This window comes from Chelon labrosus (genome assembly GCF_963514085.1).
Source record: "Chelon labrosus genome assembly, chromosome: 16".
Lineage (NCBI taxonomy): Eukaryota > Metazoa > Chordata > Actinopteri > Mugiliformes > Mugilidae > Chelon > Chelon labrosus.
The window spans coordinates 4,826,068-4,842,196 of NC_140349.1; the positions used below are offsets into that span (position 1 = coordinate 4,826,068).

General features: G+C 47.2%; 1 protein-coding gene across 2 annotated transcripts in view; it reads right to left on the reverse strand.

Moving 5' to 3' along the window:
- The window catches only part of cica (capicua transcriptional repressor a), a 36,553-nt gene extending 20,536 nt beyond the window's left edge, over window positions 1-16,017 (reverse strand). For both annotated transcript variants that reach the window (XM_084563601.1, XM_084563600.1), the window contains exons 1-3: window positions 15,851-16,017; window positions 8,699-12,388; window positions 7,645-7,921 (exon numbers count right to left, since the gene is read on the reverse strand). In XM_084563601.1, the coding sequence (XP_084419727.1) occupies window positions 7,645-7,921; window positions 8,699-12,160 (3,739 nt within the window). In that variant the 5' untranslated portion in view covers window positions 12,161-12,388; window positions 15,851-16,017. The remainder of the gene's footprint in view (window positions 1-7,644; window positions 7,922-8,698; window positions 12,389-15,850) is intronic.
- Window positions 16,018-16,129: the final 112 nt, after the last annotated feature.

Here is a 16,129-nt window from a genome sequence, read left to right on the forward strand (position 1 = left end):
AGAGAAGAGAAGAGAAAGAAAGAAAGAAAGAAAGAAAGAGAGAAAAAGTGAAATATCATCATGTTTACCCAGCTCAGTATCATGGACTGTGGACAGAAAGTAGGGCTCTGCCCCCCCCCCGGCACCATGAGGAGTCCTGTGTGACTATCAGCCAGCAATGAGCTAAAGCTAAAGCTACTCAAAACTACACTTTCAAACAAACTGCCCGAGTTTAAGGACCATGAATGGAGTTGTGTATTCAGTCACCTATTCAGCCCCCCAGCGCACCAACACGCAGACCAGCCCTCGGGATAATGAGAGTTTAGGGGTCATGTGGTGTGTGATGTGATGAAGGAACCTGTTATTTTATCCACAGAGGCTCCAGACTCCAGACTACTGGCTGTCTAGACTGCTGTCACACTGCTACCGAGCTGAACTATTTCAGGCTGAGAAAGAACCGCAAAGAGGTTATCAGAGAAACTATATGTGGTAGAAACTTCAATTGTCCATCACGTCTTCTGATCTTCTTATGTTTGCATGTAGAGGGTCGCACAAGGCTGCAGTCAATCCCAGTTGGCACAAAAGGCAGGGTACATCCTGGACAGGTCGCCAGTGCTTCACATATAGAGGCAAACAACCATTCACAGTCATATGTACACTTACAACAATTGATCTGACACATCTCTGGACTGTGGGAGGAGAACAGAGCACCCAGAGAAAACCCACTCCATCAGATATTTCAGTCAAAATCACGCAGCTGTGCACAATTTTGCACACTTATTGTAATATAAACCCACTTGCCAGTTCATTAGGCACACTAGTGAAAATAAATCTGTCTTCAAGACTGCACTAATGTCCAGCTAATGTTGAAACAGCATCAGATAGATGGTAATTCAACTGGATGATCATTTTGTAGTTTGTGTAGTTTATGGTGCCGTTATTTAGCCGAGCGCACTGACTACAATGTCAAAATAATAATAACATGCACCTGCACAACGCAATGCAACACAGTCCGACAGTAGATCTACAAACCACAGCCTTGAAAAATGAAAACACAGTTGAATCAGCAGCTCTCTCGGTTATTTTCAAACGAATGTTGACTATAACTAAATCATGACGGTACGATTTAGCGCAGGAATGTTATATTAGAATCACTTGTATTATACCTAATGAACTGGCAAATTTAATTAATGTATCGCCCACATAAGGTCATTTTTCTGGTACATGTTTTATGACTGAACCTGCAAAAGCATCTGCCTCAGCTGTTTGAAGATACTCACAGCTAAACACCAGCTCACAGGACCTGACAGAAGTGACTCAGTTACATAAATAACAATTAAAAAACAACAAAAAAAATGATTAGCTAATTAAAAGTTGGTGTTTTAGAGACACATTTTCCTAATTCAAACTGTCTTTACAGAACCCAGAGTCTGAAACCCCCCCCCCGGGGTGAGCACTAAGGCGAAGAGGCATCAGGGGAAAAAAAAAAGAGAAAACTCCCTTTTAACAGGAAAGAACCTTCAGCAGAGGCAACAACATCCAACTATAAATATTCATGCATTTTAATAACACATTATGTTCGTATCACCACTATTCCACTGTTAACTACTACAGCTATTGCTCATACTTTCACATGACAACCGCCGGCTTCAGCACGTCTACAACTTCTGCAAACACCACTAGCGCTACGAAGGCCACGACCACACCCTTTACTACTGATGTGATTCACTCTGTTTCTGAGTGTGCTGTGTATTTATAGGACTGACATCTAAACAGTTTCACCCCCCCCTCCTTCCTCCCGTCCCCCTTAAACTCCTCCCCTGACTGCAGTATAGACCGGCTGTGAGCTGCAGGACAGAAATCTCCAGTTTCCAGTTTCCATTAATAATTTCATAATAAAGTATTCAAACGGCCTCTATATATAGCTAGCCGCTCCGTCAGCTACGGCTCATCTAAGATGGAGATCCGGACACCTGCCGAGTGTTACGCCGCTGTACTGCAGTCGCTGTTGGGTTAGGAACTCCTTTAAATGCTGAGTCTGATGTCACATGGCTATTATCGCGGCAATGGGACCTTTGCACTCGATGTTACTGGCAGTTTACGCTGCTGTTTGCATGAGGAACTTCAGCTGAGGAAGTGAAGCTTATTCAAATGCTCTACACAGCAGCTTATGTTTGATATATATGTTATGCTAGATAGATAGATAGATAGATAGATAGATAGATAGATAGATTCTATTATAGAAAAGTATTGAATATTAAAAACTAAATTACACAAACCTAAATCGACCACGTGCAAAATGTGCAGGCGTCCACCTTGAGCAGCAGCATCTTGCTAAAACTGCACATATGCAGTCACTTGCCACTTCATAAGGTACAGTAGTAAAAAAAAAAAAAAAAAAAAGTGTTGTAATATGTGTAACACTATATCTGAGCTTCCTGGAGGTTATAGTTTTCAGTATTTCCTTAAAATAACCGAGAGAGCTGTTCGGTTTTCATTTTTGGAGGCTGTGGTTTGCAGTACGGTTGAATTGCATCGTGTTTCTATTATTTTGACAACCCCGTTTCGGGCCAGTTGGCAGAAACAATCTAGCGAAGTTGACTGCGTCCTCCAAACCGATCATCCAGTTGAAGTACCACCTTTCTGACGTTGTTTCAACAAAAACTGAACATTACAAACATGAAGGATTGTTGTATTACAGTGCATTTCTTTTCACTAGTGTACCTAATGAAGTGGCAAGTGAGTGCATAACAAAGACGGTCTCCATTTATAATGCGTCTTTTCTCATTTTGTGTCATTTTCATGCCGCACTTTCTAAAACTGAAAACTGAAAGTGATCTAAATTTACTGGATGTTAGTCTCGGTGTTGTTTCACAGACGATGCTGTCATTTCACAGAACAGGATGTCGGACTTCAAGTCACGTATAAAAATATCAAACGTACAGTAGATGTACAGTCGGTTAAGCATGACAAGCGCTTTGAAGTACTATTAAACTGTACCGAGGTGTGGCGACACATTATTTTTACACTGTTGTCAGTGGGCTAGGCTAAATAACAGAAACATCTTTTAAACCTTTAGTGACTTGTAGCCCAGCAGCTGATAGAGAAGTTAAAAACATTTGATAACCATAGCAGACGTGCTTTAGATAAGTACATAACATAAACATTCACAAAACAGATCATTTTAACAGCGTTGTAGCCGAGGCACACACTCCTGGGACATTTCCATCCATCCGTTTTCATCTGCTTATCCAAGGTCGGGTCGTGTCTTGGTTATCACGGGATAAGTGTGATATCCCAGGCGGCCCACTCCCTATTCCTCATCAAGTAATCCCAAGCCGTCAAATTCTGGGTTTATCTCGGGTAAATCCCCAAGAGGAGACTTAACTCAACTTGCGAGAAATTGGTTGGAGGTGTTAAAAGACATTTCTGTTACAGCATTTCCTTGTTGCAAATCACTGATATATCAGCCTGAGCAGTTTATCAGTATGACTCAGCCGTTTGCTGGTGTCGGGCCGTCGCTAAATATCCGAGGCCCTATTTTTTGAAATCTTTTTTTTTTTTTTTACAATGTTTCCAGTAATTTTGGCACTAGTCGGCAGCTTTTCAGCCGATTCAGCTTGTTGAACTGGCGGCGGGACAAGTCAGCGACAGAGATCACTCCGATTGGCTGTTTAGCTTTATAGCTAATTTTAGCTTCCTAGCATCCCAGCTAATAGTAGCTCTTCCCGTTTCCCCTTTTTGAACGATGAATACAGACTCCTGTCATCTGCTGGTGTAAAAAAAGTTACCTCTTTTCATGCATGTACAGATTGCACGTACTGACTCGCTGTTGGCTGTGCAACTTTTTAATCCGGACACAGGCGACATGAGGCGATGTCACAGTCTGCTTTTGTTGGTCCAGCCTAGCGTGTGTGTGTCTTCATTTAAACGACTGCCGACCTGAATGCTATCTGGAGGCAAAACGTCAGAAGCAGAAACGGATGCAAACGTCTCAGATAGTCTTTGAATACACTACCTCGAACTGGATTCAAATTAAAGCCAAACTATAACTATCTACAGCTCATGGACAAGTTTAAATGAGCAGCACACAGTGTCAATACTGAGTTAACCCTGTCCCATATTATTGTAACAGTGACGATGCGTGAGAGGCAGAATGCGAGCCGGTGGAAGTGCAAAGTCAACACTCTTCAGCGCTTCCACCCACAGTTGTGGTCGAGCTTCAGCTAACTGCTGTATGCTCGGCCTACGCTGAGTATCTAAATCATTCACACGAAACTGATTAAATCTATTTAACAAACAGCAATGAGCCACACTGATGCAACTGGCGTTCCTTTATTTGAGAGAAACCAGCAAAGTGGAGTTTATATTGACCTTCATGAAGCCTTAAATACTCAACACTGCTGAAAATAGCCAAAACATGTGCTTGATCTAATCCTGTTTAAGTATAATTTGTTAAAAACTATAGCACATGACTGATTAATGAAACTGCTGGGAGTTTTTTTTTAAAATGTACTTTAGAAAGAGTAAAGCTGGAGGCCTCAGACTGGTTGAAGTAAGAACGAGGGATGGCTCATCTGATGCCAGCCTCCAAGGCTGCTAAATAAACTGACTTGAGATCCTTCAAACTCTTAAAGGACCTGCCGACACCCTGAAGTGGCGAGGCATAAATATTCTAGCGAAGCACGGAGAGTGGTGAGTTGTGAAAAATATCTGAGACAGAAAGCGCTGCTCAGATATCCATCCGTCTCTATTGGTTTACTTCAAGCGCTCACGGTGATGACTGGTGAGAGGAAGCAGGCTGAACAGCTGTCTTCCAGCTTTAAGGCCAGAAACCTGTGAAGCTATGCACCTCTCTTAAGACGACACTTCACACAGCCGACACAAAGAAGCTCAACTGAACAATTCCTGAGCTGCGTCTACTGTAAGGTCTCGTTCCTCTTCACCGAAGGCTGCAGACGTACTCAAGCAATAATGAAACTTGTGATGCTAATGCAGCTGCACTTGTGCTAGGCTATATTTAGGCGCGATCTCAGCCGTCTGGGGGGGGTCTGCACTGTCTTCTGCCGCCGTTTTGTTTCTGGCCTCCCTGTGTCATCTCTGGGTGTTGTTCTTTTTTCTTTTAAATGTATGGTGGAGGAAACGGTGCACACTGCTGTGAGGAGAAATAAAGCGCACAACGGTAATCAGCTCAGGCCTGAACGCTTTACTGCACTAATTCTACCAGTGGAAGCAGCGTAGCCATGACAACACGTAGCCAGCAATACGATTTACTCCCTTTTCTGCTGAGAGCAATGAAACACATTCACATCACGCCGGACCTGTCCTTAGTGCCCTGTCTGAGACTGTTGATTGTCTGGAACGCCGAGATGAGAGTGTGTGTGTGTGTGTGTGTGTGTGTGCGTGTGTGTGTGTGTGTGTGTGGAGGAGGAGGAGGTGTGAATGTCCTCGTTACTCTCTGCACTCTCAGTCTTACATGTCTAGACATGTCAATAGTCTTGCCCTTTTTAAAGTTTCAGAGTAACACCACTTATCTCTGCCTCGCACACATGCGTACATGCGAAACTGTTGACGCCCCCCTCCCCCCCTCCCTCCCCCCTGCACACACTCACACACTCACACACATACAGGCACTCTCAATAACTCTGACACTACGCACACTGAGTCACAAATTACACACAGCGAGCAGCAGCAGGTCTGGGTGGTTGCCTGAGCGACTGGTGTATCAACGCTCTTGATATTCACACCTCCGAAAAAAAAAATAAAAAAAAAAAAGAAGAAGAAAAAAGTGGTTTCGCTTTTAAAGTCATCCGAACCGAGGCAGGATTTCCTAATGGTGCGACACTTCAACTCATCTGTAGCTCGTCGTGTTTCCCGAATGCACATTTAACTCACGCTTTATGTTTAATATCTTCCACATGACTGTCGACTGCGAAACGACACCGAGAGACGTACATCCAGTAAATTTCGACCACTTTCGGTTCTCGGTTTTACGCGGCGCGGCATGAAAATGACGCAAAATGAGAAAACGCGCATTTTTAAAGGGAGGCCGTCTTTGTTATGCACCCACTTACCAAAACATTAGGTACAGCAGTGAGAACAAATGAATCCTCTAACATTAAATCCACCAAAAAAAGGTTCGTACTTCGACTGGATGATCATTTTGGAGTACACTACAATACACCGTTTCTGCCAACTGACTAAAAATGGAGTTGTCATAATAATAGAAACACAATGCAATTCAATAGAACGACAAAGCATCCAAAACGACTGAAACAACAGCTCTCTCTGTTTTATTTAAACTAACGCTGAACACAATAACCGTCATGAAGCTAAGATTCAGTGCAGGACTGTTACATTAGAATGCATTCATTCCTACCGGTGTACCTAATGAACTGGCGAGTGAGTGCATATTCCAAGTGACACCACTGCCTATACTGTTATGTCGCAAAGTTGGCATGGAAACAGACACAGAGTACACAACAAACCCGAACACCTCTGTTGCTTACATCCCACCATCTGACTGCTGTTGGGATGATTTTTTTTTTTATAAACTTCTGATGGAAAGGGGGAAAATAAATTACCAACAAAACTGGCATGTCTGTGAAGGTTCTCAGTCATCAAGGTCATGGTATACCCAAAAAAAACAAAAACAAGGCTGAAACAAAGGCAGCTGGGCTTGTTGGGTGCTGCTTGTTATTTTAGATACAAAACTAAGGGCTCATTGCCAACGTTAAGCTTTACTTGAGGTTATATAAGTTACACCCTGTCTAGACAATTCATATTGTGCATTATCTATTAAAGGTTTGTTTGTAGAAATTATTTCGGGATCCGTGTGAGTAAGTGTCGCAAAAACTGACACTTAACTTCTACTGCCTTCCGAACATTTAACCTTTTAACTGGTGGCACACTTTCTTCATTTCTCTCGGTGGAGTAGTAAAAGATATCTATGTCATAATACACATTAGTAAAACAGCTTCAATGATCACTGTGCTGCATAAAAACCTTTGAAGTACCATGGGGTAACACCACTTCCTTGTGAACTGCTACATGACGGGCTTGAAGCCGCAAAAAAAAAAAAAATTAAAATTTTCAAACGTAGTAGCTTTCCATTCATCTTTACATCTTCATCTTTCCATTCATCTTGACCTAAAACAACACTGCAGCTTGGATATTGGAGCAATTGTTGATGGAACAACTACAAATAAATATATAATATGTCCCTAGAACAGAACTAAACCTGCACACACGCCTGAAATACCAACAACTTCTATCTATATTTTAGTCACGTCTTTTTTGTTGTCAGTGTAACATGTCTTTGATAAAGCAACTGTTTTCTGTGAGCAATTAGCAAAAAGAACCGAGCATTTCTTTAAGTTCAGTCTGCAGCCCAAGGCAAAAAAGCCCCATGGGGGTCATTTGAATTGTTACCATCTTAAACTGCGAGCAAATAATAGTATACATGAGTCATGGTCACGGCTCTCTGATGACACTGCTGTAACCCTAGAGAGATAATGAAACCGAGATGTACTAGGCTAGAGTGCATACGATACATACTGCACATCCTACTTTACATTAAGGCCGAAGTGCAGCTCAGCAGACTGCGTATCTGGGGCAAACAAAGGTCAAGAATAGAGCGCCACGGTCTCCCGTGTCGCTTCTTACCAGTGCCCGGGCGTCCCATGATGATTTGCTTGCGTGGAACAGGGTGAGACGACTCAGCTGGCAGTATGAGCGGCAACAGCGCTGTTGGCGTGGGATGGCAGGCTACCGGCTGTGGCAGCGCCCCGCCAGAGGCATCCTGGTGTCCCTCGGGTTTCCTCTCCCTCTCCCTGCCTCCAGAACCGGAGGAGGACAGGACTGAGCCCGACGACGTTGACATGGACCCGGGAGTAGACGGGCTGGAGAGGGCAGAGTGGCCGGCTGTGGCTGGAGTCAAGGACTGGGAAGAGACGTCGAATAATATTTATAATACTCCTAAACACTACTTTCAATACACAGAAGTGGCTTCAAAGGTTTCTACAATTCTACGGTTTTTCTTGCCTGTGGGTTACATAGCGTCATCAAATTCACCAACTTACTACAAGAAGTACGAGGGCTGGGCGATATGATACTTTGCAAAATTTTAGGTGACTTAGATATTTATTCGTTGTGCAACACTATCGGGGCAGCACCTGATTTGTCACAGAATACATTCTGCAACAGCCTCTGCAAGTGTTTTCACCGGAAGAACAATGAGTCCCTCAACGAGCCTTGAACTCGTCATCATCTAATCAGTCCGGGATTGCACAAACTTCATCACTCCACTGTGTAAGAAGTTAATTAAAGAACAAAAACTACATTATTATTAACCATTATCTTAGAGCATATCCTTTCTTTACTAACTGAGCCACTACAAATTTTATTTTTTCCGTGGTACCTCTATTATATACATATATACACCAATCAGGCATAAAATTATGACCACTGACAGGAAGAAAAATAAAAAAAACAAGGTGTTGACCTGGCCTCCAAATTCACTAGATCCCAAACTGATCACGTATCTGTGAGATGATCCACAGAGGCTCATCCCTTCAAACCATAGGACTCAAAGGCCCCTACTAACAATATTATCTTGCCCTACACCACAGGCAGGACACCCTCAGAAGGCCCATGTCCATTCTCTGATGAGTCACAATTATTTTGGAGGCACAAGGGAGACCTATTGTCAATAACTTACCGAACTGGAGGTGACCAGGACCAGTGTAGACGTGGGGTTGCGCAGGAGAACAGCACCGTTGGTGGCAGCACCATTGATGGGGACCGGTGCCTGCAGGCCTGGGGGAGCCGCGTGTTGGGGCTGGTGGTGATCCCTCGACCTGCTCCTCTCTCTTCTTCCCAGTGGGCCGTCGGAGAACTTGGCCAGCGGGACATCTGGGTTGCGGACGATGACTGGGGAATCTCGGAGGGGCACGATGCGGCGTGGCGAGGGTTCCTGGGGCAGCGGCGACGGAGGAGTGGGAGACACGAGCATGGGCGGTGGCGTGGAGGCTGCAGAGGACGGCGGCCTGCTGGTGGCGCTTCGAGGACGAGGGAAAGAAAGTGAGGAGGGGGTTGTAGGCTGACTCTGCGGGGAGAGGACTCTGAAGGCGGCAGGGCTGTGAGCCTGGGTTGGGTCTCCCACCATCCCGCCCCCTACTCCCACTAGTTGCTGCTGCTCAGGTTTGGTCTGGTAGTCCTGGATTACAGGCAGTGGGGGAGGTGGGTGAGAGTCAAGCTTCCTCTTGCTGGGGCTCATCGGGACAGTAAAAGTGAGGTTGGTCTGAAAAGTAGGCACAATCCCTGACAGGTGGCGCTCTCTCTCAGCACCGGGCGTACCCATCTTAGTACCACTAAGCTGACGATGGCGGCGTGAGGAAGAAGCAGTAATGGGGCTGAAATTGGCAGGGCGGAAGCCGAAGAGCGGAGAGGGTGAGGGCGACGGGGTGGGGGAGAAGGGTGATTGATTGGAGATGGGAGAAAATGAGGGTGTCCCAGAACGGGAGCCGCCCAGAGAGACCAGCATGGTTGCTGCCTCACACTCGTCGAAGTCAAATCGAGAGAGGTCCTGGGGCAGCAGTGAGGGGAGGACTAAGCGGGGACGAGAGTCTCCTCCGCGGCTGCTGGCCTCGCTGCTATCCCGCGACGTCTCGTCCCAGTCAAACTCTGAGCTGGCTCGACCCCCGCTCATTCGGAGGTCGGACGGTGTCAGGGTCCCCGTGCTGCTGGCTCCGCCCCGTTCCCGGCCACCACCACTGGCTTCCATCTCCTTGGTCCTCATTGAGAGGTGTCTGGAGCAGTACCCTCGTCGCTGGGACTCTTTGGAGCAGCCCTCCCTGGAGCACAGCCTCCTCCACTGCTTCCCGTTGAACTTCTTGCGGATGCCTGTTGGCGTGCACACCACATCTCCCTTCTTGTACTTCTGCTGGGCAGCCGTTAGTGGAGTGCGGGAGCGTGACGAGGAGGAGGAGGTCGAACCTGATCCGGATCCACCGCCGCCTGCTCCACCACTGGCAGAACCTCCCCCTGAGGCCTTATCTAGTCTGGATGAGGATGTCGTGGAAGAGGAGATGGGAGGGAGAGGAGGGAGCTGGGGCGTGGTAATGACAGCACCAGCTGCTGCAGCTGTTGCAGTTGCTGGGTCAAAGCCTAACAGGACAGGTGAAGGAGGGGCGTGGGGGTTCATGGGCAAGTGAGCAGAGGAAATCCCGATGCCCCGCACCACAGACAGGTGGGGACTGAGGTAGCCAGGCTTAGAGACAATGTGGCGGTGTTGGGACATTGCCATTGGTTTGGCCCCGGGTATGATTGGCCCCATTGGAACCATGTTGAAGTGGGACACCTCCATGTCTTCTTCAGGGGTGAGTGGCATGTATGTGTGGTGTTGCTGCTGCTGTTGTTGTTGCTGCTGTTTTACACTGTTCTCCCTTTCTCTGTCTCTTTCCTGTTTTCTCTGGAGGTCCCTCTCTAGGTCTTTCTCCATTTCCCACTCTCGACTAGGGCCCCGGTGTTGGACTAATGCTGGAGTTACTGGGGAGGTAATGCTGTGGCCTGAAGTAGAGGAAACGGGGACAATTCCTGGGTAGGGCATCCCTCTCCCCAACATAGACCCCATGCCAGGGTTCATTCGCCGGCTCAGATGACACACCTCCTGCTCCACCTCCATCTCTTCCCTTTCCTCCTGCTCTCGGTCCTTATCTCGGGGCCCTTCTTCTCCGTCACGTCCTCCACCAGACGGTAAATCCAGGTCCCACGGTGGCACCAGAAGCCGGAGTGTTTGTCGGGAAACCCATACCGCCTGGGGAGGACCTCTGCTCTCTCCCTCCTCATCGACAGAATGAGATCTTTCCTCGGACAGTTGGACACGGTAGCAGTTGGCCACTGCAGGGTGTGTGTCTACCCGGGTCACCACACCTTCCCGGTACCACTGACCCTCTTCATTGCCAAATGGTACACAGACACGAGTGCCAGTGGGTATCTGATGAACGCCAGGTGGTGGGGCATCCAGGATAATGTCCACCACCCCTGGAGGGCTGTCGTGTCGATACGGATAACGACATAGTGTCTTCTCCCCATTCAGTTGTACCTCCAGGCTTCCAAATTCGCCGCTAACCTTGCGGACCACACCAGCCCGAAACACCAAGTTTGAACTCCATCCTTCGTCCCTCTTTTCGCATCCTCCGTCCTCGTGACTTCTTCTCCTGAGCTGGCGAGCGAGGATGCGTTGATTCTTCAAACCTTTGGCCAGGGCGTCGGACAGTGCATCGGGGAGACTGCGCGGATGTGAAGACATCTGTGTGATGGGGTGCGTGTCGCCGACCACTTCCAGGTCGGCGGAGTGCTCGCTGGCGGTGTCTGTTGAGGAACAGCGTGGCAGGGGGCTGGGGGACACTCTCTCTGCGTCCATCGCCCCATCACCCCCTCCTCCAGGCCCTTCCCTTTCCACTCCAAGCGACAAGGTAGGGGGTCCCGGAGAGATCCGAGGTCCCTCTTTGCCAGTCGTCCTGCTGTGGAAGTCGTCCATCAGACACCTGCTCTGATTGTTGCCGTCAGAATGTGAGACGCCAATGTCAATTCCCGGACCCGTTGAACCCTGGTTGGGGACACTACCGCACAGAGTAAGAGGAGGAGGCGTACAGGATGCAGGGTTGCTATGGTTACCGGCAGTAGTAGATGAGCAGTGTTCAGAGGTGTACTTCTTCTTGGGAACGCGGGCCTTGAAGGTGGCGGTTTTTCGGCTGGAGGCGGGGTTCGGACTGTTGTTGGCGCTCGGCGTACTACTGTTACTACAGCTGCTACCGCCGCTGTCACAGTGGCTGCCGTAGCCCACGGCCGACCTCCCTGGCCTGTCATCAGAGGACGTCGACAGTTTCCCAGAATCCATCACAACCGACACCGTCGTCTCCGACAGCCCTTCTCTGTGCAGCCCCTCGCCCTCGGAGCTTTCCCTCTCCCTCATCGGATCCACCTGAGACGAGTCTGAGTGCGAGTTAGAAGAAAAAGACGAGGGAGTTCGGCTTTGAGGGGATCTGCTTCTGTCCTGGTTCTCGTCCGAGTCTCTCTTCTCTCCTCCTTCCGGGGCATCGCCTGCTCCGCGACGCTTCCCCCCTTTGGCCCGGGTGGAGGGAGGGGAGCGCCGGCCCTGCTTTTTTAACGGCTTCATCTTTTCATCTAGTTTGCCCCTTTTCTCCAAACAACTCTTTTTATTTATTTATCCCAGAGATTCTCCTTGGCGTTCCTCTCTTGCTCTGCCTCACTTTTCTTTTTTTTGTTTTTGTTTCTTCTCCTTCCTCCTCTCTCTATTTTCCTCCTCTGCCGGGACCTCTCTCCTTCATTCTGTCTTGTCTTTGTTGCGCGACTTCGGCACTTGCCCACCTTATTCCAAGAGACTCTGAAAAACAAAAAAAAAAAGAAAAAGAAAAAGGAGAACGGAGAGTGTGGGTTACTCATGTGGCAAACACATTCAGACATAATCACTGCAAGGACAGCCACTAACTGCGTGACTTTTAAAAGCATATACACCGTTAATTTAAAAAAAAAATAAAAAAATGTATTCCCTGCTAAATGATGCACCATTGTGCCAGAGTAGTAAGGAATGTGACTCATCTACAAATTCATTACACATTAATCCATTACATAACAGGTCCTACTCACATTACACCAGGCCTGCATCCATACCAGGTACATATTGAAAACAGGAGGCCATATTGTAGGGTAAACACAATGTAGGCTTACAACATGGCATGGAAACACTGAGGAGTGCTTAGCAATTTGCCCAGACAAGCCTCTCTGCATGCACTCCTCTCACAAACACACTATACTTCTTGGCCGGGGCAGTAGAGGCGGGGGAATTCCTTCTTCGCTCACATACTGAAACCCTCCCTTTCTCTCTCTCTTTCTCTCTGTGGCGACCTTTATCTATGTATTTCAAAGCGGAGTCAATCCGCCCCTACAAACTCCATTTCCTGTGGAAGACCATTACCTAACTTCCCGTTACTTTATTCCTCTCTCTCTCTCTCTATTTGCTACTATCACACTTTCATTCGCATCCCCTGCCTGCCTGCGTTCTCCTTCTCAGATATTGATTTTTATTTATTTCTTTTTACCTCTCATCTCCCCGTGTCTCACTCCCCTCTTTCCACTAAGTCTCTGTCCTCATTTCGTGCTGCAGTCATCCAGAAAAGCAGACTTGTTCAGAATAATTGTTATTCCACACCAGAGTCATTCAGTAGCGCTCTTAGCCATGCCAGAGTCATTCAGAATATCTCCCGATTCCACACCGGGCTCATTCACAGCTATGCCTCCATTTAGAAAGTAAAAACATAATGATTTTGGTGACCTGTTGAAGGGCGAGGGAGGGGAGGGGGGGTAACTGTTGTCATTTAACTGGTTTGTTTCCTGTCTGGCTAATACGTGCAGGTCTCGTCGTCAGGTCCTAGTGGCTTCATTTCTTCAAATAGGAGAGAGAGACGCCGACAACACGTATATAAGAGTGAGAATGAAAACAGCCCTTATATGATCTGTCTTTTTTTTTGTAATTCTTCACTTCAACTGTGATACCGACTGTCAGGATGCTCTGCCTTGACATCTATCAACCACTACCAGGCACGTCTACTTGTCAGCAACGGTTTGGCTGTCTGTTAACTTGCATGTCTGCCTGTCTGTCCCTGTTTCTACATCCGTCCTCCCACCAGTCTCTCTCTCTCTCTCTCTCTCTCTCTGTTCCCTTTTGCTGCCTTCCTGTTTGTCTGTGAAGGCTCGCATTCATTCAGGTCCTTTTAATATCTGCCACATCATATCGGCTGGAGAGAAATCCATTTTCAGAGATGAGTGCCGCCTGTCTCAAGGCCACACACACACACACACACACACAGGCAAACATCTATGTGATGATAGTTGATAGTGCGCACACACACACACAGAGAGAGCCTCACAGCTCACAGCCGTCACTGTGCTCTATGTAAATCCCTGTTTAGGACGGCCATCATAAAATAATTTGGCAGCAGGCCTTACTTGGTCACGATAGAGGTATGCTACATGTGTTTACTCAGTAGTGCACTGTGTACAACAGCTGGTGTCGGAGTCATGGGCCTTATGATAACAGCTTAAAGGCAAACTGACGCAACACACACTACACTATGTGAAATATGGAGCTCGTACGGGAGCTAAAGTAGGCCTGTGACTCCTACGTTTCATGTTCACCGATCGGTCGAATATATTACGTTCCTATTTGAGAGCAGAACAGCATTCATAAGCTAACATAAATGTTTAGAAAACACAACCTTTCTCTGTGCTTCGGAGTATAAATTTAATTAACTTATTATAACAAACACACAACGGCCACTTCATTAGGTACACAAGTGAAAACATCTTTAATTGTGGCTCGGTATTGAGCATTTGTTTAAAATGAGCTGTTGGTTCAGCTGTGTTTTCAGTTTGGAGTCTGTGGTTTGTAGTACTACTGCGCTGTAGCGACGCATGTTCCTATTATTTTGACGTCTGAGAATAACTTAAATCGACTTCTGTTTAAAGTTTAAACTGAGCATTATAACAGTCGTGAAGAAGAGGGGTTTAGATGTTAGAATATGTTCATTTTCTACCAGTGTACCTAACGATCTGACGAGTGAGTACATATGCACACAAAACTGCATGCGAAGCAGGATTTTCTTGCCCCAACTGCACTATAATAACCCCTCACAGGCCGTGGAAACTTTTTTACAAACCTTTAAATCTTAAAGGTATTTTAACATTTCAGACTCACATCATGCAGCCGAAAGACATTTAAAAGTTATCAGCGGAGCACATCTTTAAAAGTTTATAACATGATGACTGCAGAGCTGAATAAAGGCAGGGCACAGGCGTGTAAATATGCGAAATCTAAAGTTGTTGCATAAAAGGCCCAAAGTACAAAACACAAACAACAGGCGGGGATGTTGTCACCTCTTCGTTACCTGGGTAGTACCGTGTCAAGCCCTCGTAGTACAACGATTACTACCAGTTTTACTACACAACACTGCAGGCCGTGGCGTGCACCGACCAGGCCTCGACTACTACACACACACACACACACACAAGGCCGCTTGGAAATCCTCTACTCACTGTCACCGGGAAATAACCGGTTTAACGAGCGTATTGACCTCTTAAAGCCACCTTACGCGACTCGTATCCCCCCAGTGGGACATGTCCCAAACAGATGGGGGGGGGGGGGGGGGGGACGAAGTCGACTGCTTTCGGGGCCCTAATCCGAAAGTGACAGCTAGTGTGAAAGCACAGCTAAAGCAGCCCGGGTAACTTTGTGTTGACCCTCGGCGTCGTTCGCACTATTGCAGCCGTGTTATAAAAGGAGGAGGGGAGAGAGAAAGTGTCAATACGTTGCAACAAACTCGTCCCAAGGCCGCACAGAAATCCCCCAAAACAGCCACGTTGGTTGGTTCATGGAAAAAAAACAAAAAAAAAAAGAGGAAGACGAGGAGGAATGACAAGCGAGGACTTTTCATAAGAGTTGTTTTTGGGAAGTCCGGCGGCTGTTAATGGCGTTGAATTTATTTCTAGTGGAAAAGTTTCAAGCTCACTATGTCTAGCCGCACCGCTCCCTTTTTTTTTTTTTTTTTTTTTTTTTTTTTTTTAATACCCCCGACACTAATTCCGCCCTGTGCTCCTCTTCACCCCTCTTCACAGGCCACACACACACACACACACACACACACACATATATATATATAGAGGGAAACTGTAGCAGCAACACTGTTTTATTCCGGCCACAGTAAACACGAACAACGTTAGCACCTCGGCGAAGCACAACAAGCCCCACTGCAGTGCTGCAGGAGAAGATTTGTAGGCAGCTCGTACTCACCGGAGCTAATGTAGTAACCCCCCCCCCGGGTGTGTTTCTCTGCTGACTCGGCCTGGTGAAACAGGGCAGGGTGGCCAGTCGTCCGCAGCCGCCGGTTAGCTCATGTTTCTCCGGCGAGGCAACTTAAAAAAAGGAACGAAAGAAACTACTGCCCTGCACATTCTACACTACAGTCGCAAAATGGTGAATGAAGCCCCCGAAGCCTTGACAACCAGGCGGCGCGGCCAATCGCGGCGCACGGACGCGTACAGTAGCCAATGGGGCGCCGCGTAAAAGGGG